Raw genomic sequence first — 24445 nt, forward strand, 5'->3', positions numbered from 1 at the left:
CCTCTCGGATCCTGGGCGGTGCCACCGCCCAGCCCGACGGTACCACCACCCAATCCTCAGGTTCTGGGCGGTGCCACCGCTCGGTCCGGCGGTTCCACCGCCCGACCCTATGGGTCACTAGATAGGCTTCAAATTTGGCCCAAATTAGGTAATATTGGGCCCAGTTGGCCCCTAACCAGGATATAGTCCTAAGTAAGTTTTCAACCGGTAAACGTCGAGTCTCCTTCCGGTGAGCTTTCTGGCAATCTTCCGGCGGACTTCCGATACACCCTCGGATTTCTTCCGGCGGGCGCCTATCAGGCTCTTGATCTTGTGGCGAGTTCAGTGAGTAGCCGAGCCTTTTCAGTGATCTCCGCGAACCTCTGATGATCTCTTCGGCGGACTTCCGAAGACTCTGACAAATCCCCGATTTCTTCTTGGTTGGTTCCGGCAACATCTCCGACGAATCTTCAGACTCTCGAACACCCATCGAACTTGACTCCGATAGACTTGCTTTATGTCTTCAAGCTATCGTAGTTAATCCTACATATGTAAAACACAAGTTCGATCTAGACAATTACTCCTAAGCAATTAATCAAGTTGTCCGGTATGTCATTGGTCCCTCGACGCTTCGTCTGATTTTTCGATGCATTGTCCTTTCTTGCGGACTATTGCCCAATCGGCCAGTTGACTCCGCAACTTCGATATCCTTGGCGCAATACCCGCTCTTCTTGGTCTGATGCCTGAATCCATGGCCCGAAGCCTTCTGTCGATACGTCGACCAATCCACCGGCCTAATGTCTATTCTTCTGACATGTTCCTCCGGCACAACATGATTTTTCTACTTTAATTATCTTATCCTGATCAAAATATCCTACGTCACTCAAAATACAGATTAAATCATAAACACATAGTAAGTAATTTTATCACGTAATGAACCTTCAATACTTAATGCAACCAATCCTGTCTCTATCACATACTACTTTTAAGTAATTATAACGGCTTTAGAGGGTCATAAAGTATTCATCATTCCTCCACACTAGAATAGTGCCTTAGGTACCACAGACAAATGATGGAATGGAAAGGTGAAGCTTGTTTGTTACATATGTTGGAATGGAAAACAAGGAACTGTTTGAAAATAAAAAAAATTGCATTAGGAGATCATCAGGATTTACATATAATACAATTTATAATTTACTCGGTAAAGAATATTATTCTATCCTTCGAGGCTAATAGAAGTTTCCGGAACGAGGCACGAAGTATTGGGCTGGATTTGGGCTGTTAGGGCGTTCGAATGGGAACCAACTCGGTGATGCAAGCGAGCATCGAGCTGCGTCGCGACGCCTTCACACCAAGAGCGGCCGCACTCTTTTGTCCTTCTCTCGCACGTCACCTTATCTCGGCCTTCTTGCTTTCCGCCCAAACCCAGAGCGAAAGAAATCACCTCCGCTTCGGATCGCCTCCCCGTCCCCTCCCCTGCTTCGGGGTTTCGGGTCGGTTGGTACCTGATCTCCAGTGGTAAGCCCTTACCTTCCTCTCTTCTCTTCTACAGGCAATTTCATCCCCAAATATCTGATTGTTTGTAATTACTTCCAATTTCTTGAGGGTTTGTTGTTAGTGCTAGTGCTATGGCCTGTTTTGTGGATGTCCTGGAATTAGTGTTTTCCTTCTTCTATTTGACTCTTAGTCTTTTTCTTCATCGAAGCCGTAACCCCTTTTTACCAATGTCGTCATTGAGTAGGCTGAGACGATATGACGGCGCAAGTGACTCGTGAATGGACTGGAATCCAGCAGTTTCCTGCTGCTACGCAGAACAAATTGCATGAATTGTTAGGGAAATTGAAGCAAGAGGTCTGCTTTATTTTCTTTTGTTTGGATACTTAGGAGTCCATTTCAATTAATTTTGGTATAATACTTCTTTCTTTAGAATGTGAGCACATTGACAATTCTGGTGATGGGAAAGGGTGGAGTCGGGAAGTCATCCACAGTCAACTCCATTTTAGGGGAGAGGGTGGCTTCTGTCAGTGCTTTTCAGGTTTTCTACCCCAGATTAGTGAATTATGGGCATTAAATTTTCTGGCCAAAAAAAAGTATATTTGTGATGTGTTGTTAGTTGATCATTGCTTGTTGCAGTCGGAGGGGTTGAGACCCATAATGTGCTCCCGGACTCGAGCAGGATTCACATTGAACATCATAGACACTCCAGGGCTTGTGGAAGGTGGATATGTCAATGAGCAGGCTATTGAAATTATAAAAAGGTATTTACGTCTATTAAAATTATTTACTTGAAGATCTAGTTGGTGTTTTAATTATGGTTTGTGTTTTGAACTGTTTATTGAAAGTCACACTTTAATGTTGATTTGAGAAGAAGAGATCTCATGAAATTATTGGAATGCTCCTAAGCTGCGATGACATTTTACATTGCATAGGTGCCAAAGGCAGATGAAGTTGAAGGTCATGAAATAGTGTTCAATTGATATGGCATAAGAATCATAGCATGTGACATGCTTATGTCTTAAATAGTGATTTAAAAAGATGCTCGGGCGCTTGCCTAGGCACTCAAGGGAGGTGAGGCTCGACCACCTCGCGCAGAAGCCAGGCGACGTGCTTCATTGAAGCATCGCTTAGGCTGTCACCTGAACCCAGGCGTCGGGCACCTCGGGTGAGCGCCCGGTTGAAGGTGAGCAATCGAACTAGATGATCAAATCTGGTTCGATTAAACAATACCTAGTTGGTTTGATTGAACCAATTAAACATTACAGTAAACCCTTTTGCACGAAACCCCCAAACTCTACTTTGTCACCCCAACTCACCTTTGGTTCGTCGCCGATGCCTGTGCTCAATCCACTATCGCTGCTGTCGTCGTCCGAAGGTTCCTCCATCATCGTCGGCCTCTTCTGGTCCTACATTTTACCGTTGATGACTACTTCCTTACTACTGTTATGACTACATCTCAAGTGTTAGAGAATTACAGACATACAAGACAAATGATGAAGGCAAAAATGAGTGCAAAAGTCTCAAGTTCATCTCCTGCTATTGTTGAAGAGGAGGAAACTTATTTTGATGAAAATAGACGAGAGGAAGAGAAATATGATAATAAGTTTGAGAATGACGATGTTGATTATGATGATGATTGAATTTGATGTAAAGTTTTATTGTTTTAAGCCTTTTAACATTTTTGTTATTAGAAGATGGATAATGTGACTTGGTACTTTAGATCTTTTCAATTTAATATCATATTTTTATTTATATAATTATATTTATCAATTATATAATATATATTTATATTTTAATATTTTAGATTGTTTTGCTTCACTCGAGCGAGCGCCTAGCGTCTTGAGCGTTTTGGGATCTTAGCGCTTTTTAGTGCCTAACGCTTTTAAAAACACTGGTCTTAAAGAAGTCTGCTGTCAGCATTGGTGCTTGTAATTGCGAAAATGTCTTACCAAAGTATAGATAATAAAGTAAATATTTGGGTTCCATAATTTAGTTGTGCATCTACCAACATGTTAGATTTTTCCACTAGCTATTTGTTAATATTGGCAAACAATGACATGTAGATTCTAATACCTTGAAGGACCTGTTAGCAGTACAAGTATTATTTAAATGCATATATATAGTTCCATTGTCTAGAATCCTGATTGCCCAACAACAGATGATGAAGTTAGCTACTTAGGTTCCATAATTTAGTTGATCTTGTTAAAAGATTTGATAAGATTGTTAGAAGGTTCTTCCTGCTAGGTTATTGGCTTTTTGCATGTTCATTTTGCTTATTAGCATGTTTTGTTGTGGTTGTTAGCATGTTTAGTCACTGGCTAGGTATTACCATCTCTAACAAAAAATTCATTTATCCTATGATAAGACTATAGATGTTCTTCTATATGTGGACCCATTGGATGCGGATATGTTGAATGTTCTGGAAAGGCAGGTCATCAAAGTCTTCACTGGCACATTTAGCAAAAGAATATGGCACAAATCTTTGGTTGTTTTAACTCATCACCAATAGGACCACCAAAATCATGATTAAATGTGGACTTGAAAAAAGAGAAGAAGTCTCAGGAAGTGATTAAAATTCTTGTAAGTTGTGATGACATTTTAGAATGTCTAGGTGACAAAGGCAGATGGAAATCAAGGGTCATGAAACAGTGCTGAAATAATATGGCATTAGAACCATAGCATGTGACATGCTAATATCTTGGAGATGCCTGTTATCAACATAAGTATTAATCAAATACATATGCATCATTATATTGTAATTTTTCGTAAGTGCTGACGAATATATCATTTAATTGTGTTTATGTTTAATATTTTGATAGCACATATTGTTAAATTGTCTTATATTATTGCTAGCTATTTGTTAATTTGTCAACGGAACCATAACATGTGGCTTTCTAATATCTTGAAAAATCTGTTAACAGTATAAATATATTTTAAATGCATATATGTATATGTATAGTTGCCACAGAGAAAATGATGTTATTTGTGGCTAATGATTTAGTTGTTTATTTTGTCAAAAATATTGATATGATCATTGGAAGGCCCTTCCTGCATGGTTGTTGGCTTTTTGCATGTCCATTTTGGTTGTTAGCATGTTTAATCTCACTGGCTGGATACTATCATCTCTAACAAAAATTCCAGGTTTCTTCTGAACAAGACTATAGATGTTCTTCTATATGTGGACCGCTTGGATGCATATAGGATGGATAGTTTGGATAGGCAGGTCATCAAAGCCATCACCGACACATTCAGCAAAAGAATATGGCAGAGATCTTTGGTTGTTTTGACTCATGCTCAGTTATCTCCACCAGATGGATTGAACTATGATGATTTCTTTGCCAAACGGTCAGAAGCACTTATGAGATATGTTCGCTTGGGTGCTCGAATCAGGAAACAGGATTTTGAGGTATGAAGTTCATTCTCTTATGTATGAGATTGTTGTTTTTCTTTTATGTATTTCCTGTTTACCCTTTCCTCCATACTTTCTGTTGTATGCTACCTTGATAGTTAGTTTTACAAAATTTTGCCTTCCTGAGGAATATTAGTGGAAATGAGGCTTGTACATGATTTATGGATTTATTCCTTCTTTGCATTGTAAAGATAACAGGCACGGTAAAGATCACAGGCATGGTAAACTAGGTGCAATTTCTTTACTTTTTAATTGTGCTTGACTTGAAAGTATTTTACAGCTTTTTAGTCTCATTTGAGAAAACTTTTGATGTATTGGTCATCTTATGTGGATCCTTGGGCTAAGTGTACAGAAATCAATCATTTGTTATCTTAAATTTATATTTTTCTGGAGAAAGAGGCTTATGCATTTAACATTTGTTAACCATTACATTTATAATTATTATATTCTTTAGCTTATAATCTAGCAAATGTGATATATTTGGTTATTTAGTTATTGTAGATTGTTTTTTATGTTTTCCAATGTGAGCAGCCGTGTTGTCACGAACTTAGCTGGTTTTGCCTAAGTCGTGCGGCACCCTGGCGTGTCCGTCCGCAAAGGTCAGCCTCCTCGAAGCCTCCCATATCCCTTAGGACCCACAAAAGAGAGAACATGTTAGAGAAAACGCCTCATTCGGGATCCACAAGCAAACATTTCCGAAAACACTTCATAGACAATGCAAATTACAAACAGACTTTACAAGCTCTGAACAGTTGCATAACAAAGGGTAAAATGGTTCATTATAGATTGAAAATCTCTCGTACGTGTCCACATTGCACAACCTTTATTTTACAAGCCTAAAGCGGCCACCAACCTAACTAAAATGAGACTATTAAGCCTTCGGCCGTCCCTCTACATGTTGTGTAGAGCATGAACATACCAAAAGACACGGACATACATAAGCATTACATCAAACATCATGTTTAGAAGTTTGTCCGTGACATTCTCCCCCACTTATTCCTTCGACGTCCTCGTCGAAGCCTTTATCGACACTGCAACTCCTCGCCTTTGCTGAGTCTTTAATCTTCTGCTCCAGCTGCAATGCGTCTCTTGGCTCCCAACTGCTCTCCGCTGCTGTTTTTGAGTAGTCGAACCTTTGATCCGCCATTCTGCTTTAACTCGCCAATGACTCTGACTCTAGTGTGGGGTTGGCTGAGTTGTGTTGATCCCTGTTGGTTCCTGCGGATCCTCCAGATGAAGGAAAAGACCATCCTTACTACGCCAGTCTCTCAAATGCCTCATGTTGCTTGAACTGGGTGGATGCTTGTTGGAGCTTTAACGAGCATCGTCTCGTAAACTTATGAAGTTTTGGGTCTTTCCTTCACAAAATTTGCTCATTGACTCTTCTTTCACTTAGTTGTCACATCCAAGTAGGTTCGCATCACTTCTGCTTTCGATTGGCATTTCGTTGGGAAATGAAGCGGACAATCTACTCTCAGTAACACTGATCACCGTTGGTGAGGATTTGACAACTATTTTCTTCCATTATCTTCGAAGGGTCTTTGAACATATGCAGAGCTCCTCTGCTGGATAGATAAGAGAATTGGGGTACTCGGTTTCACCCATTCTCTTAAGAGTTGAGAAGGCAAAGGTTACTTGATTTCGCCCGCCTCCTCGAGGTTGTACTCCATGCATCGAGCTGGTTACTGGCCTTCGCCTGCTCTTTGCTCACACTTCTGAAGCACTTGAAGTGTTTGCACTCCTTGCGTTGAGTTAGCTACTATGATTCACCTTCTCAATGCCATTGAACTTTTGGAATGCAGGAAGTTTTTATCCCAACTTGAAGTAATTCTCTAATAGATTTGGTCGCCTCTGGGATTGTACCGCCTTCTCTATCAACCCTGCCGCCTACTCCCCTAAGTAGCAAAGGTACAGCACCGCGTACTACCTGCTTCGTTCCTTGGTCGTGCACTCTTGCATGACCCGAAGTCCTTCACTTTCGGCTATCTTGATAAGAAGCTCGTTGACACCGGTCTTACGAAGTTCCTTGGCCTCTGCCCTTCAGCCTTGTCTCGGTACTTGGAGTTTGCCTCTACATGCTCCACCTCCTCGGCCCCTTTCACGACCAAGCACTCTCCCTCCATGAGAGCAAGGGATCAATGACTTTCACGGAAGTCCCGCCTCTACGGTACCATGGCGCTGCTATGCCCATGGCACTACTATCCGTCGTCTCGTATCTGCATTCCTTTTCTTCACAATTAGTAGATATGCCTCTGTGGCACTCCTCCGAGTCCACCTCCATTCTAACTGATGCTTGATTTTGGGTAGCTAAGTCCCTCTGGACTCGTCGTCGCTTCCTCGCCCCTTTCGACCCCCTGCTTCAACACCTCTGTGTTCTCAAAGCAGCTCCCTTTGGTCGATGGAAAGACAGACTACAACTCTCATGCATGGCCTCTGCCATCACGTTGTAGGGTTTGCACCGATTCTGTTTTCCTTAGCTTCCTTGGTAGCAACGTTCGCTTACTCGACCTTGTCCTCTGACTTGCCGGGCTCCCTTAAGCGAATATGAGCTTTAGAGCAGTCTAACTCTCCAGTTGCTTCGATCATACCTCTGTATGACCAAATCCCTCCCATGGGACTCACTGGTACTTGCATTCGAACTTTTCCCTTGGTGGAACCCAGCCCCCATATGCTGACGACCAAGGTTTTCATCCGATGCAACCTTCGATGCACGCACGGAAGGCCCGCCTCTGCGGTACCATGGCCTTCACTCCTTGAATCCATAGCCCTTCTTGCCGTCGCGTTGTTCACCGAAGTAGAGCTTCCAGTAGCTCCTGATCATACCTTTGTATGATCTAGTCCCTCACGGGACTAGATTGTGTGTATCGCATTGCCACGAACTGTTCCACCACGATCCGCTGCACCATGTCGCCTCCTGGTGGCATCTTTATTACATTCTGATCCTTGTGGGATGAACTCGAATTGTGAACCCTTCATGTGTGGCCTCTGCCAATACATCGCAGGGTCTCTTCCACATTCGATTTTGTTCGCTCCTTTGGCAATCGACCTTCATCCACCCACTCTTGGGTCACACCTAGATGAAGCACCGCTCTAGGACAGTCCGTCGCCTAGTAGCTCCCAAAGTCCCCCGACTTCGTTGCAATTAGTGCACCATTGTCTGGATCCTGGGCCTCTATCCCTACCAGTACAATCTTCGCTATGCACCGCTTCCTTTATAGCAACTTGAATGACAACACTGTGGCATATTCTTCAAGAGTACCTGCCTCTGCATCCTTTTGCCTCGTGCTAAGGCCTTCTGAACCCAACTTCGCCTCCGCAAATTGAGTCGCCTTAGTTCCTCATTAAAATGCTCCTCCGAGATAAGGTGCATGTGCCCAGAAGCTCCCTTCGTCTTTGTCACCATGCAAGATGAGTCCGCTCCGTCAGAATGAATGACCCATGGAACAATATGATCCTGCTCTTGCCTCTGCAAGAGTTCATGTCCTTGACCTCTGTCCAAGGAAAGCACTATGCCTCTGCTCTATATTCCATCTTCTATACTGGCTCCCTTCATGCGGCTTGGGTACTTCGCCAAGTTACACCCAAGTTGCTCCGCTCCTCGTTTTTGCATTGAGTTGATGGTGGCCCTCGCGCCCACCATTCCACGGGTCAGCTCTCCCTTGAGTCCGATCTCCATATCGACTCCAAGTGTGCCTTCATTTGTGTTGCTTTGGGTCGCTCCCCCACTTGATCTCGCAATGCATCCACCAATGCATTCTCTCAAGCGAGATCATGTGACGACTCCTCGCCGCTTGCTCAGTCCATTGAGCTTCATAGGGTTGTTGTTTGTTGATGTACTCCTCCTCAACTTGTGAGGTCCGTCCCACATGATTCTCCCTCTGGAGAGCCGGGACTTATCCCTCCTGGATAACTATCCCGTTGGAGCAACATCTCTCTTCGTTTCGGAGACCACCATCCCCTTGGACTACTCCGATCTGCTGAACAAACTGTGCATTGTTCTGCCTCCTGCAAACACACTTGTTAGATTGCGACTCCACGTTAATACAGCCCCCGCTGCACCACTCAAGGCCTAGCAATATGCTGAACTCGTTGCACACTTCAGCCTCCTACGGACGTATCCTTCACATGCCGAAGAGAAAGTTTCAATGCTCCATGGCGCCGAGTTTCGGTCGCCTTGGGATGGCCGCGAACATTCCATCGTCCGTATACAAGCCCATGCATGAGTACCGAATTCTTCGAGTTAGCAATTCCCCTCACCTCTGTGAGCTTTGCACAACTCTTTCGATCGCTGAGCAACTCAATCTACCTTGGATGGTCTCATCCTTTACCAAGCGCCTCGCTTGCCTTGAGCACCATCAGGTATGGTTGTCAACGTTGAGCCGTAGCTCAAACTCAGCCATCCCAACCTTTGTGCGCTCCGCATTCTTCCAAGCTTGTCTGTTCTCGTGGTGCCTCTTGCGCGAAGGGTTGGCCATTCCTCTGAATGCCAATCTCAGATGCCCGCTCCTCCGAGCGACTCCTTTTCCCTACATCTCCATGCTCGTTTTCCCCCAAACGGTCGCGCGTGTGCTGACTGCCCTCAACGCAGCCCCGTTAGGTCCCCCAAGTTTGCATGCTAAGTGTTTCTATGAGTGCTTGTCCCGCTCTGATACCATCTGTCACGGACTTAGCTGGTTTTGCCTAAGTCGTGTGGCACCCTAGCATGTCCGTTCGTAAAGGTCAGCCTCCCCGAAGCCTCCCATGTCCCTTAGGACCCACAAAAGAGAGAACATGTTAGAGAAAACGCCTCATTCGGGATCCACAAGCAAACATTTCCGAAAACACTTCATAGACAATGCAAATTACAAACAAACTTTACAAGCTCTGAACAGTTGCACAACAAAGGGTAAAATGGTCCATTATAGATCGAAAATCTCTCGCATGTGTCCACATTGCACAACCTTTATTTTATAAGCCTAAAGCTGCCACCAACCTAACTAAAATGAGACTATTAAGCCTTCGACCGTCCCTCTACATGCTGTGTAGAGCATGAACATACCAAAAGACACGGACATACATAAGCATTACATCAAACATCTTGTTTAGAAGTTTGCCTGTGACAGTGTGCTTCAAGCATCATCACACTATCACCATTTTGAGATGCTTAGAATAGCTGTAGAAATGATTTTTTCAGATTACTTCTCACTGTTTCCAGTTAATTTAGGTAAGAGACCCAACTTAGCTTTTTTAAGCTTTTTTTATTGATCCCAGCAGTTATATACAATTTCCTCTATTGTTTTTGTTTATTTCAGAACTCTTTGTTTGGTTCTCGATCTCTATGCTCCAATTTGATTGATATGAACTATGATGTTTGGTGTGGTTCTTCTATTGCATCTGACACTCCAACTTTCATGGTTTATGAAACTCTTCTAGGATGGTCAAGTTCTCTTTTCTAGGTCCTCATCATTTGCTAGTTGTCTTGATTATTCTAAAACTAGATCGGTCAATTCAATGAGATCAATAGACTTGTATGAGTCAACTCAATTGGGTTTTAAAAGAAATAAAAAATAGCATTGTCTTTAAGGCTCCATGTTGTCATCGACAGTCATTGCACGTCGGCAACACCTTTGTCAATGGATTATTCGTTGCTCATGTTTGTACTTTGTACAACTTGTACAGTTGTTTGACATTATGTTTTGCTTAGTTTTTGTAAGCCTATATGGTTCATAAGCCAGTTCGGATCGATATGATAGTCCCAAGTCGGTCGACTAATGGAAGATAAGAATTCGTGTAGCACCTACAAGTAGTCATGGCGGATCTCACGACAAGAATTACAATGTTCATGAGAGCCCTACATGCGGGAGAGGGTAACACCCATGTCACGACCACAAAATTCAAAGGCATTCGAGCCACACTGCCATGATGGTGCTAGAGATGCAAAGGAACTAAAAAAATTTCTGTTCAACATGGAGCAATAATTTTGGGCAATGGTACTCAATTATGAAGAAAACAAAGTGTCGATCATGACCATATATTTGAATAGGGACACGAAGCTCCGGTGGTACACTCGATGGGAAGAAATCTAACAAGGGTGTGCCGGATAGACACATGGGAGGATTTGAAGCGTGAATTGCGAACTTAGTTCCTGCCCGAGAATATTGAGTTTATTGTTTGTCAGAAGTTGAGGAATCTTTGTTAAACCACCTCCTTTTGAGACTATGTGAAGTAGTTCTCGACATTGATGTTGGACATAGATAGTTAGTGAAAGAAAAATTGTTCAGCTTTCTCGATGGCCTGAAGTCGTAAGTGCAATAAGAATTGTATTGGCGGAATGTTTTCGATCTGGTTGGGGCAATCACAGCTGTAGAAAGGCTTACCGGCTTTATTTCCTTGGAGGACTCGGGAAGAAGCAAGCTTTTGGGGAATCGACCATGTAAGTATTCTTGAGAAAAAGAGCCTACCACCAAACAAAAGACGAAGAGTTCACCACAAGGGTTGAGTTCGAAAGGCAAAACCCAAAAAACCCGTAAACCCGTGGATGCTTTTTGTGTGGAGGGCTGCACATGGTGATGTCTGACATTTATAATGAGAAAGAACATGAAAAACATTTAAAAATTTATTTGAAATAGCCAAAAGAGAAGAATTCGTCTTGAAGGAGAAAAAAATAGAAATAAGTAAAAGAAATATAGATTTTTAGAACTCACAGTAGAGCTAGGAAGACTAAAAGTACAAGAACACAGTAAAAAAAATGGTAGAAACACGATAACTTAGAAGAAACAAAGAACTTACAGAAAATCTTAGGAATACTGAATTATGTGAAACCCTTTATTAAAAATATGAGCCAATTAACACTACCATTATATAATAAACTAAAAAAGTCGGGACAAAAGCACTTTAATATGGAAGATAAAAAATTAGTAAAAAAATAAAATAAAAAATAAAAAGCTTACCACAATTAGGAGCTGTATTATAAAAATTAGAAGACAAAGAAGAAATTTGTAGATACAGTGGTGGAAAATATGATAAAAAGATATTAACTTCAACAAATGCTGAGATAGAGACAATAATAAATGCAATTAATACTTTTAGAATGTACCTAGGTAAAGAGTTTATAATAAGAACAGATTTTCATAGAATGGTAGTTTGTTATAATAAAACTCACAAAAATACTAGTGCAAAGGAGATGGTATAGATTTGTAAATTACATTACTGGAAATGGATATAAGCCACAATTCCAACATATCAATGGAAAAGATATCACTGACTATTTAAGCAGATAATTAATAAGGCCAATTAGAGATGATATTTACTATCTAGAATCAATACAAAAATTCATATGACATAATCTTTAGATATAATGCATATTTATTCGAAGAAACTGAAGAAGCAAGTTTTACTATTTACAATTTTGGACAATAATAACTTGGTGCAAAATGAAAGAAAAAGAAATATTTATATGCCAAGCATGGTGTACTGATTATGATTATGAATGTAACATAAATAATATACCATATGCATGTAGTAAAGAGGCAATAAAAATAAAAGAAGTACTTGTGGGATTAGAATAATTAGCTCTAAAAAGAAAGTTCAAAAACTGAGTGTACGCAACAATGATAGATATATCATAAAGAAAATAGTAGATTATTCCTACGAAAAAGATAGGGACAGAGATTTTGAAGAAAATTATGTTTTCCAGGAAGATGTCCTCCCAAGGTTTCAAACCATTTAGAACTGTGTTCTTCCTTCCATTTGAAGATCAGACCATAATAAATGACATTTTCAACTACTCATACTTCAGTCAACATAGATTAGTTATCAGATGTCTGCATAGATTAGCTGCAAGAATAAATGGGTATAACAACAGTTTGGTAGAAGCACAGAACAGGATAAGTAATAGTCTTGTAGAATTCCAGCAGTATATGAATGTAGATATCGACCAGAATCGGTTATTATTAAAAAGGATTAGTGAATTAGAAGTCAAAAACCAAAAAGTAAAAAAAATTATCTAGAGGAGCATCAAGAGTTAGAAGAGACAGTGTGGCATAGAAAAAGGTATGAAAAAGAAGAAGAGCTATGTGTTAATCATGTTGCTCGACAATTTGTGAAAGAGTTCAGAATGAAGAAATTACCACCAGAGATTTAAATTTATATATGGGAAATTGCTAAAACCAAAGATATGAAGGAGCTTACGCAATTCCAAGATGAGCTTCATGAACTATTCTTCTTACAAGTTCAAGTACCAGAATCTCCACCTAGAGGACCTGGTGTACCTTGTTCATGAACAATTACTCCAGTGATTCAAAAGGAATATTATGAAAGTAATTATGTTAACCCTGAATATGAGAACATGATTATAGCAGACTACTTTGGTTAAGAAGTTAAAAATTAAATACTCAGAATGGTATAATGAACAATGGAGCAAGCTCAAAAAAGGTAGAGACCTATCATATTTTCTAGAAAGAGGATTGGTTGGAGGAATCATTTTCTGTTGTTTACACTCAAAAAACATCGAAAAGGACATCCCATACAAGCTCAAAATGGTTGTACTTTCAATACTAAATCGACATAACTTTGATAATGTTAAAGTCCACTCCTGCCTTGCTGAATAGACGTTCAATGACCAGATGATTCCAGGATATTTTCAGTTTCTGATCCATTCTTCAAACTATTATATAATGACCTTTAATCTGATATAATCAATAAGAAAACCAACTGAAGACTCTCTCAGAAAGTATCAAGCTAAATATATTATGGACAATGGATATCAAAGTGGAACTAGACTTATTGCTCAAGGTCTTTGGTACGAAGTATATTTTGATCAATTTATGCCTTTGATGCAATTTATACATAGAACCGAGGAAGTTAATCAAGAAATTATGTTTGAAACTGAGAATGCATCATGAAGGAGAGACACCTAGGTACACTACCCCTTGGGAATGGGGAAGTGATGTAAATAACGAAGAAAATAATGAAGACTGAGGAAGGCGATTTGGATGAAGAAGACAATCTAGCAAATGAAAATAAGGAAGATTTTTTTAAAAATCTTGATCAATACCATGATGAGTTACGAGCTCTAGATGATCGTCACTGAGATGACGGATAAAAGCCACATGTAACTACAGAAACCACCACATGTATAGTCTTGCTGACGCAAAATGACAAAACTCAATCGGATTGACGTTCAAAGGTAAGATCTCAGATTCGTCGATGCAAACAAACAACCAACTCATCAAAGTAAGGATGATAGCTATCTAGTACAAAAAATGTGTAACCATCTTGAGTCTTTTGTAAACTCTATAAATATCCCACAACCTTGAGTTATAAGGGCATTGACAAGCAACAACCATACTTTGGTTATTAATAGCTCGTTGGTGCTCTTAAGAGTCTTTGTCTAAGAAGTCCGTGTCTAAGTCTTAGTCACCGTAAGTCTTACTTTAGTCTAAAAACTTAGTAATCTTGTTTGTAAAGTTCTTTTTTGATACACGTTTTAGTACCTGCGTCTTCTATGTAAGACCATTGGTCTATTTTGCACGAATTTTGAATGGATCAGGCAGTAGTATTGCTTTATAGCATATTGGAAAAATTATTTATTACATATCCAAGTTTGCTTAGTTCTTCCATACTATAGTAAGATCTTTTAGAAACGAAAAGCTTAGAAGCAGAATTTACGAAAATGAAAAAGCTTCGAAATAAAAATGGAAAAGCTTAGAAATAGAAACGAAAAAAGTTTAGAAACAAAAGCGAAAAAGCTTAGAAACAAAAGAAAAAAAAAACTTAGAAACAGAAACGAAAACGTTTAAAAACAAAAAAAGTTTAGAAACAAAAGGCTTAGAAACATTAGAAACCCCTAGCTCCATTGCCCATATTTATCACATTTCTTAGAAACAGAACTTACGGAAATGAAAAAGCTTCGAAATAAAAATGGAAAAGCTTAGAAACATAAACAAAAAAAGTTTAGAAACAAAAATGAAAAAGTTTAGAGATAAAAACGAAAATGCTTAGAAACAAAAGCAAAAAAAGATAGAAACAAAAACGAAAACATTTAAAAACAAAAAAGTTTAGCAAAAGGTTTAGAAACATCAGAAATCTCTGGTTCCATTGCCCAGATTTATTACATTTCTTTCTAATTTTCGTAAGTTTTTCTAGATTCGAGGGTTTAGGGTATAAAAGGGTCCTTTTTAGGGTTTAGATGACCACGAATGACAAGTTCGTGGTCATCTATCTATACGGTATTATTATATGCAACCAAACTATGTAGGAGCATGCTAAGCACATTCCAACAATATTTAAGATTCTCATGTAGAATACTTCGTTCATGAAAAGGGAGAAATGTCACTTGAATAGACAAATTTTATTCTTGGGGCACTGAGTCGGTGAAGAGTTGATTTGGATGGACAAGTGAAAAGTGCACGTTGTGGTGGAATGACAAACACTAAAGAAGGTGCCTAAACTGAGATCCTTTGTCAACTATTATTGATGCTTCATCTCGGGGTATTCAAAGCACAGTTCTATCAACAGAGTTGCCGAAGAAGGAACAACCTCGGCAATGGTCAGAAAAATGCGAAGCAACGTTCTAAGACTTAGAGGCTATTGTGTTAGAAGAACCATTGCTCTTATGAATGGACTATAATAAACCTTTTGAAGTTTGCACGGATGCTTCGGATTTTGTTATTGGAGTTCTTATGCAAGAAGGTCACTCCGTGGCCTACGAGAGCCTCAAGCTCAATAAGATCGAGCGATGGTACCCTGTGCTTGAGAAGGAGATAGCAACAATGGTTCATTGTCTACGAGTGCGAAGGCACCCCCTTCTTGAAACATGATTTGTGCTAAGGACGGACTATCGCATTGAGTTTCTTCCAGACTTAGATGAAAGCTCCCCCCAAAATAAGCACGATGGTAGGACTTTCTAGCTAAATTTGACAAGGTAATAGAGTACAAACCCAAACGAGCAAACGTCATGGTTGATGCCTTGAGCAGAAAGGTGGAGTTGGTGAATGCAGTGCAATTGGACAACGGAGGCCAAGGGAGTCAATTACAATCCAACTTTGTTTCCAGGATTAGGGATGAACTATATCATGAAACCTAAGTAGCAATCCTAATGCAACTGATGAAAGAAAGCAAATGATTTTAGTTCTCAGAAGGATTTGTCTATACCAACGGGAATAGAGTTTATGTTTCACGAGCAGACAATTGAAGGCGTGAACTCTTAAAACTGTGATAATTCTCTTTGGGTCGGGCATCAACTTTGCCTCTCATGGTGAGGGTATTCTATTTGCCAACGATGGGGATTGATGTCGAGGAATATGTTCGAACGTGCTTCATATGCCAATAAGACAATGTGGAGTAATGAAAGTTTGTGGATCTTATAGTGCCCTTGCTTGGACCAAAGAGGTCGTGAGAGAGCATTTCCTTGGACTTCATATTGAGCTTGTTGACTGTAAGAGAACTTGTGTCGATAATGGTGGTAGTTGATCAATTCTTGAAGTCAGCGGAGGAGGTGACGAAGCTAGTAATGAAGAATGTAGTGAAGTATTGGAGAGTTTTACACAATATTATCAACGATCGAGATGTGCGGTTCTTGGGATGGTTTTGGACCGAGTTGTTTAAGTTATTGGGATCCAAACTATACTTCTCCATAAGTCTCCACCTTGGACAGATGACCAAATTAAACGATTAAGCTTGGGAGCAATATCTCGTGCATACGTGGGTGCAAACCAACGAGATTGGGTGATGCTCATAGACATATAACCCAATTCTCTTACAACTTGTAGCGGAGCTTTGAGTCAAATAAGTGCCCCTTCAAGATCACTATCGGACATGCCAACTCTCCACACTTTGATGATCTATATTTGAAATAGCTTGACAGTATATCGCTTTGCAAATGAATGACACTGAAATGTAAGTATTGCATGGGCATACCTGGAGAAAGCGATCAAAACGATGAAGAAGTTAGTAAATTTGGGAAGGCGACTAGATGAATTCAAGGTCGGCGACTGGGATGGCGAAGCTCTAACCAGCATCTCAGTTCTTTAGGCAAATAGTGCACAAGGGATTGGTGTGCCAATACGAAGGGCCCTTCCCAATCATTTGCAGGGTAGGCAATGCCTCCTATAAGTAACAACTTTCGACATGGTTCAAAATTTACAATATTTTCCAACTTAAAAAGCATACCACTCAAATAGACAAGATGCTTCTAGAAATATTTCAACTTGTCCACCCCCCACCCGTGCGTCTTATGAAAAGCAACTTGAAGTCATTCTAGCTGATCACAAGACAAAACCAGTCGGGAGTTAGAAGACGCCTTGCGACATGAAGAATCAAGCACCAAAGCCTACCAGCGAGTATCCACGAGGGCAACCTACCGGTCATTCAATGGCATTGATTGTCACTTCCTATCTCACAGCCCATAGGTATGGTTCCTTTCTCTCCTCCCCTCTCTTCCCATCTTGTCAACTCTCTTCTTTTTGATCTTCTCCCATCTCCTCTCCTCTCCTTACTATCTCGCAGAAGCATGACCGCTTGAGGTTTTAAGTATTTTCAGAAAAAATACTTGACAGTATAAATCTTTTCTTCTTTCTCTTTTCTGTTTCTAAAAAGCAACTTATCTTTCTACTGTGGCACTGCCCTTGTATAATTTAGACTAAAAAGTCTTATTAATTTGGTAAAGAGTAAAGTTCAAGTACTGCCTGCTTCAGCAGATTAATTTTTCTACTTGCCTTGTATCATTTAGCATTAAAAATCACATTAATTTGATAAAAGTAAGGTTCAAGTACTGTAATGCATGGTTGTCTAGCAAACTTGTAATGGCTCTAGTGTAGATTGTAGATCTCTCCTTTTTTCTTCTTTATGTTCTATAATAAATGTTTATCATTATGCTCGTTTGGTAGCCAATGTCAAAATTTGCTGTAGTGCACATGATTTATTTATTTATTTATATTTAGTTTGTAGGATCTTACGATCCTACTATCCTATTCTATGAACCAAGTTTATGGACCCTCTTCTGATCCAAGGTAGGAAAGCGAGTTTGAAAACATTGATCCTGATGGCCATCTGATTAATCTTCTTGTGATTGTGCCATGCCAAATGATGGTAACTTTAACACACTGGGTAGCTTTCCCTTTCCACCCAATTTAATAAGCCTTTTCACACTCTTATTCCTTGGCAAACTATATCCTGTGTGATTAGAACAATCTTGGTGTTGTTTCTTGACTAGGAATTACTAACGATGTCATTTTTGTTATTGTTGACATTGTAACTGCATTGAACATCAATTGTTGTCATCCTTCAATCTGGGTTATACTTTAAATACTTTTATGTCCTAGTTTCATGTCAAATGGCAGAGTTCTTCAAGTGTTCTAATTAGTAAGTCCATATGAGTTATAGGATGATGCAGTTTAAGATTTTGTCAACTTGATTCCTGTTTGAGTTCTAAATTTTAAGTAGGACAAGATTTGATTTATTGTGGGTCTGTTTGAGCCTTTGAGGTACATTTATTGATAACAATCTCTGTGTTGTTTTTTTTAATCCCTTCTTTTAGGACTGATTATTCCTTTCAGTAAGCCAATGAAATAACCCATATTAAAGTTTTATTTTTAGCTGAATTAAGTTTGATCATGACAAGCTTGCAAGGTTCCCTACTCTACTATCAGTGCTCCTAATTATTTTAGGCATAGAACTTGGATCTTATTTTAATTTTCTACATAGACAAAAGAGAGTGGGTCATGATTAGCTTGAGTTATCTTTTGTTGGTTCCAAGCAGTGTTCCACCTGTGACAAATTTTTTTTTTTCTCTTTTTGCTTCCTAGTATTAATTTTGGGAAAATAGAACCAGTGACTATTGCTTCTGTATGATCCTAAATTAATCTCATGCCAGTTAGATTACTGCTTCTTTTGGTGTATGTTTAAATTATGAAGGATGAATATGGAAATGGCAATAATACAGACTTGACAATATGGCAAATCACTTCACTTCACATAAAATAATTGTTTAAATGTCCAAAATTACAAGCATGTTTCCAGCTTTTACCTGTCTTGAAGCCTTGTATACTGGAGTGTCATACATATGTGCACTAACATAATAGCAGATATTTTTAAAGTACTAGTGTTTTTTGAAGTACTTGACATGTATCAGGAAGTATCCAACAAGTGTTGGTGTTTAATACTAATACAAAGCAAGCTTGACAAGTTTTTGAGATGTCCTTTTGTTATAGCCTCTGGATATCTAGTTGACGTTTATATATTTATATCAAAACAAATTAAAACTAATCCATAACACAGTCCTGGGCAATTTGGGTGGAAGTACTGTATATTGGAATCAGGAAAATGTTCTTGATGGAATATTTGTTCAGATGTTGTTTCCATTGAATTTAATTTCTATTATCAAGGTTTGTTGAGAGACACATGTTATATATTATTCTCTCGGGAAGTGAAGAGATTCTCACATTTGAAGCATGACTAGAAAATGTTGAGAGATAAATTTAGATGTTGGGAATGCTCAATTGCTATGGAACTATGATCAAAGAAAGTTGCTGCCCATGAAATGTGTTAACATAGGTGGAAATATATTGTCTCCTATTTCTGGTAGCATAGTGTAGTGTCCTAGATCTAATTTTTCATGCACTATTATTAGAAATTGCAAAAAATGTTCCTCTTATTATTTCTCAAACCTAGACCTAAACTAGAACTAAAATATATCCAATTTGAACTAGGATTACATTACGTTGGAACGTCCTTTATGCTATGGAGCCCTAGGAACCAAAATATTTGAACATCAAGAGCATGGTGCTTGCATGTGCAATAATTCTAGTGGTGTTAATTATCAATGAGCTAGATGAAATTATGCTTCTAAGTTGCAAAGTGATGTAGAATTTTGTGCCTTTGAAATTTAGTCTTTTAGTATGCATCAGTTTTTACTGGAATTCACAACTAATTATTGTGAAAAACCATATGATATCGTAAGCATTACTCACATATCTACATTGGATGTGGGTAATTTGCTTTAACTTATGCTCTAACATGGACTTAGTGCTTGTTCTCAGAACCAAGGTTCTCAATTTCGATGTGTATCGTCCGGAACGGGCGGTACGTACTAGTCCGAGAAGATATTGGTACGTGGATCGTCCTCTACGAGGCGGTACTAGTGTTTGATCGGTATCGACGCATACCGACTGGTACCACTCTCGATTTCGATCATTACCAAGGCATACCGGTTGGTATGCCCTAGCATAATAGATGGAGGTATTTTTAAGATTTTAGGGTGTACCATCAGTATACCCTGACATACTGATGGTACATATCGGTACGTATCGTATTGAGCAGAGCTCGGTATGTCGGTATGGACCGGTATTCAAAACCTTGCTCAGAATTATGGTTCTTTTGTTGAACGAGATATCTTTGTTTCCTGGAACTGTCATTGCAATGCTGATTATATTGTACCTTTTAATGAGGTTTTGTAATATGATATTTATTGATATGGGACTAGAGTATTCCTATGACATTCGTTAATATTTTTTATCATCTTAGGAATCTTCCATTCCTGTGGTCCTGGTTGAAAACAGTGGGAGATGCAAGACCAACAGTGGTGGGGAAAAGGTATGTTAAGTTTTCTTTCTCGTCTCTTGCTGCTCTTTTATCAGAAGTGTCGCCTCTCAAGAAATTAACTAGGTATGATTTCTAAGAGCAGATTCTTCCTGATGGTACGCCATGGATTCCAAATTTGGTGGAAGTAATCACAACAGTTATCGCTAATGGGAGCAAGCCTATTACGGTGGACCAGAAGTTGATCGAGGGCCCCAATCCAAATGACAGGGGAAAGTTCTTCATACCCCTTATCCTGGCATTCCAGGTCAGTTTTGTATATTATGCCATTTTGAACTTGATGGACGAAATTTATTCTGGAAATTTGAAACAATCTATTTGTGCTTTGTACTTTCAGTATTTTTTCGTGGTTAAGGGGATTCAACGTGCGATTAAGCAAGACATTAAACAGGAACGTAAGCCGCTCTGGGAGCTTCGCGACATGGGCTTGGCAAATCGCAAATTCTAACATTTCCAGTATCGATGATGCTTGTTCTGTTTTTTGTTTTCGATGCGTCAAACTATCCTCGATTATCTTTTTGTTACTTACTGAATCAGATGATAGAACTCATTTTTCTATCAGAGAATGAGTTCTTTAGTTCTTCCAGCAGCATTTTTTAACATAATTCGCATTTTGGAAATGATGTTGCTTTGCAATGGATTCTCTTTATTAGTTGAATAGCAAACTGATTCTTATGGTATTTCCTTTTGTTTATAACTATTACTCGTAATATAACCTTGGGTTACAAGCACGCAAACACCATTTAGTAATTAAGTTCGATGTCATTTTAAGTAGGGAAAAAAAGCTTTAATCAGAAGCCATCATTAGGTAAACTAAAAGTTCATTGCCTTGTTTTATGAAACTGTCCTTTAACATGTATCATGCTTTATTCTCTTTATGGGTACCATGCAAGATTTGGGGAATGAGTTGAATCCATAAATATTATGACTATTTTTCTACACGCTCATATTAAGAATAACATTCACTCTTTAATAGCATGGACGCATATAATTTATGTTGTGGCCAAAAAGGAAAAAAAAGATATAATAGGAAACTATAATCAATTAAATGTTGAAAGGTAGCAGTACTTGGAAGATATAATGCAACAAAGCTATCAAAAATATGAGCAAGCTTACTCTCTTTTTTTTACTATTGATAATATCTTGTTATTGATAATTATTCTAAAAATAATAAAATATTATTTTTATTATTTATAATTTTAATGTTATTGATATTATTATTATTATTATTATTATTATTATTTTCTCTTCATCCCATCGATGTTGTTGTGGTTTGTTGCGGTTATCGCTTGTCATCCTTTTCAATGCCTCTCAATTTGTTGTCGGTGTTGTTTGATGTTATCAAATTTAGACGTTGTCCTTCCAAGAGAAAGAAGAAGAGTATGAAGAATTTAAAATATGAAGAAGGAGGAGAAAAAAAAGAAAAAGAAAAAAAAGAAGAGGGGAGGATATTTTTAAGTCTATTTACCAAAGAGTAATTTAAAAATATTAAAAAAATAAAATAAATTTAATTGAGCAAATAATAGTAATCTACATAATAAGGCCCTAATTAAGCACAACTAAAGTAAAAAGAAAAAAAAATCACTATAAATTTAACTGAAGATATAATGGAGCCTTATATCATAGAAAACTATCAAAAAGAGTATTCTAGAAAAAATAATTATAATGTTGAATGGACTACGAGAAGAAAGAAAAATCGCTTAATTATGAATAAGTTCTGGTACGTAAACGTGCCATGTCAACTTAGTTTTTTTTATGTGATACATGCCATTAAGTCACACGTAAATTATAATATTGTCTATCAACTTGACATGTTAAATTAATTCTAATCAAGCACCGATGAACCATAAATCAAGACCTCTCTCCTCCGCTCTGAATGCCTTGTGATGCGGGAAGCCTTCTTCCGTACGACCAATGAAGGCTTCAACAAGCTCTCAAGTAAAAAATCATACTCTGGCAACTCATTTATCCCATCCCGAGGTCGATATTGAACATTTTGACTATTAAGTGTCGAACGTGTCAGAATTATTATATAAATTAATCATCTCAGACATGTGAGAACTCAAAACAAACTTATGACACTCGTGAATACTTAAACATCGAGAGATTTTTTATCGAACAAACCTCTAATATAGTCTTTTGCAGCAACAAGTGGGGCACAATATACAATTATCTTCTGCACTCCAACTAAAGAGGAGAAGGGTAAGAGACACAAGATACAAACATCTCATGCTTTCATAAAAAAGATCGAATCTCTTCTTTCGAACGTGATAGTATCTAAAACATGAGATAGGTTGAATCGATTTTGTCAAGTCAAATTGACAACCAAATTTTACCTTATCAAACTAGTGCTAGAACGACAGGCCTTAAGACAATATCATAAAAAACTCGAATTACAAATGTACCATAAGAATATGTTAGTGAAAAGACTCCCCTCTTAGACTTTAGTTACAACTATTCGCATCATGCAAAAGACCTTTACCTCCGCCTTCACAAGAATATGTAACTCAATCCTAGAATCACATTACCAATAACGAGTATCAGATTACATTCGAAAGTATAAATTAGCTTAGTTGGTAAGGACTTTGATAGTATATCGTAAGGTCTTAGGATTGTATCCCACCTTCGCCTTATACCATTTGCACAAGAAAAAAAAAAGAAACTATCATAGATTTATTCCCTAATTGAAAATCTAGTTGAAGTTATCATTCCTACTAAGACCTCACCCAAAATAAGATGAAGCCTTGATCGGAATGGCGCAACGCAGATGCACACTATCGTACCTCTTCTCTCATAATTGGCATAACTAGAAGCAACGTACAATCCAATTATTCATCAACCGCACCAAGTTCCTCAACCGGGACAAGTTCCAACTCCCACAAGGAACTCTAGATCGGTCATCTCATCAATCGAACTAATGCCTGAAGCCCCTTCTCAAGCGTCGTAATCACTTGCTAAGAGGCAGATCCAACATAGCCCTAACTATTTCAACTTCAATCTAAAGCATAGTCCACTGACAAGACAAGTCTTATTATGCATCAACAATTGCAAGAAAGACAAGCACCTCAATGGCATTAGGTATAAAATTTGATAAGGGAAAGAGCCCGGCCAAGTGGGGCTGCACAACTAACCTCCTTTCACTCATTAGATTCAAGACAAACTCCTCATAGAATAATGCTGTGTTTCGAATGCAAATGACCTTTTATACCATCTGTTGGTGAACTGATGCGTCGTGGCTGATGAGTCAGCATGGCCTGGTCCATGGGTCAATGTCAGGAGTCTTCGGTCGGTTGAGCTGGTTGCCGAGGTCGGTTAAGCCCTCGAGATAGGGTGTTGGCGTCGGAACGTTGATTGGCGTCTCTCGGTCCGGACGCCGGTTAGCGGCTCGTCGTCGGGATGCTAGGTGACAACTCCAAGGTCGGAATGCTCGTAGCTCGAGGTTGGCTGCTTTCTTGTAAGGATGGCCCTCGTCGGGTGATTACCGACTTTGGCCCCTCCGACGAGCAAGTAAGTGGTAGGTTGATTTATTTTACCTTCCCCCTGGACCGAATGCTAGTCAGGGGCTTTTATACTACTATATGAGGGTCGGTCGTACGTAGGTTTTGCATGGTGGCCGATCATCGAGGGGTGAGATGGTACCTTCGTGCAGCTGACATCCCAGGACGCGCGGAACGGTGCTATGCGGCACCGTCCCGAGCTTTCCGGGATAGGATGTATTGAGCAACGCCTTGGTATGGATTCTAGCTCAGCGCGTGGGGATGCTCCTCTTGCTTACTTGGATGTAGCATGGCGTGGCATTGATCATGACGTGACCTGGACCCAAAATATACCTTATCACTTTTGTCCCCCCATCGAGGCGTGCCGTGGGGTCCTTGCGAGAGGGCGAGGGGCGCGCCTGGGTCGGAGTGCCATAGATGTGTTGATTGCTTGCGAGGGAAAGTTGGATTGGCTCATTGTGAGGCAGTTCGAGGGGCGGTGCCTTGT

The 24445-nt window shown here is 39.3% G+C and overlaps 1 protein-coding gene across 1 annotated transcript; it reads left to right on the forward strand.

Moving 5' to 3' along the window:
* The first annotated feature begins 1317 nt into the window (after positions 1-1317).
* Positions 1318-21141, forward strand: LOC103974060 (translocase of chloroplast 34, chloroplastic). The gene is made up of 8 exons (XM_009388805.3): positions 1318-1497; positions 1721-1830; positions 1907-2014; positions 2113-2237; positions 4618-4882; positions 20387-20455; positions 20547-20708; positions 20799-21141. Exons 2-8 carry the CDS (start codon positions 1732-1734, stop codon positions 20907-20909), a joined length of 939 nt encoding a protein of 312 aa, XP_009387080.1. The 5' UTR covers positions 1318-1497; positions 1721-1731; the 3' UTR covers positions 20910-21141.
* Positions 21142-24445: the final 3304 nt, after the last annotated feature.

This window comes from Musa acuminata, chromosome BXJ3-11, assembly GCF_036884655.1.
Source record: "Musa acuminata AAA Group cultivar baxijiao chromosome BXJ3-11, Cavendish_Baxijiao_AAA, whole genome shotgun sequence".
NCBI lineage: Eukaryota > Viridiplantae > Streptophyta > Magnoliopsida > Zingiberales > Musaceae > Musa > Musa acuminata.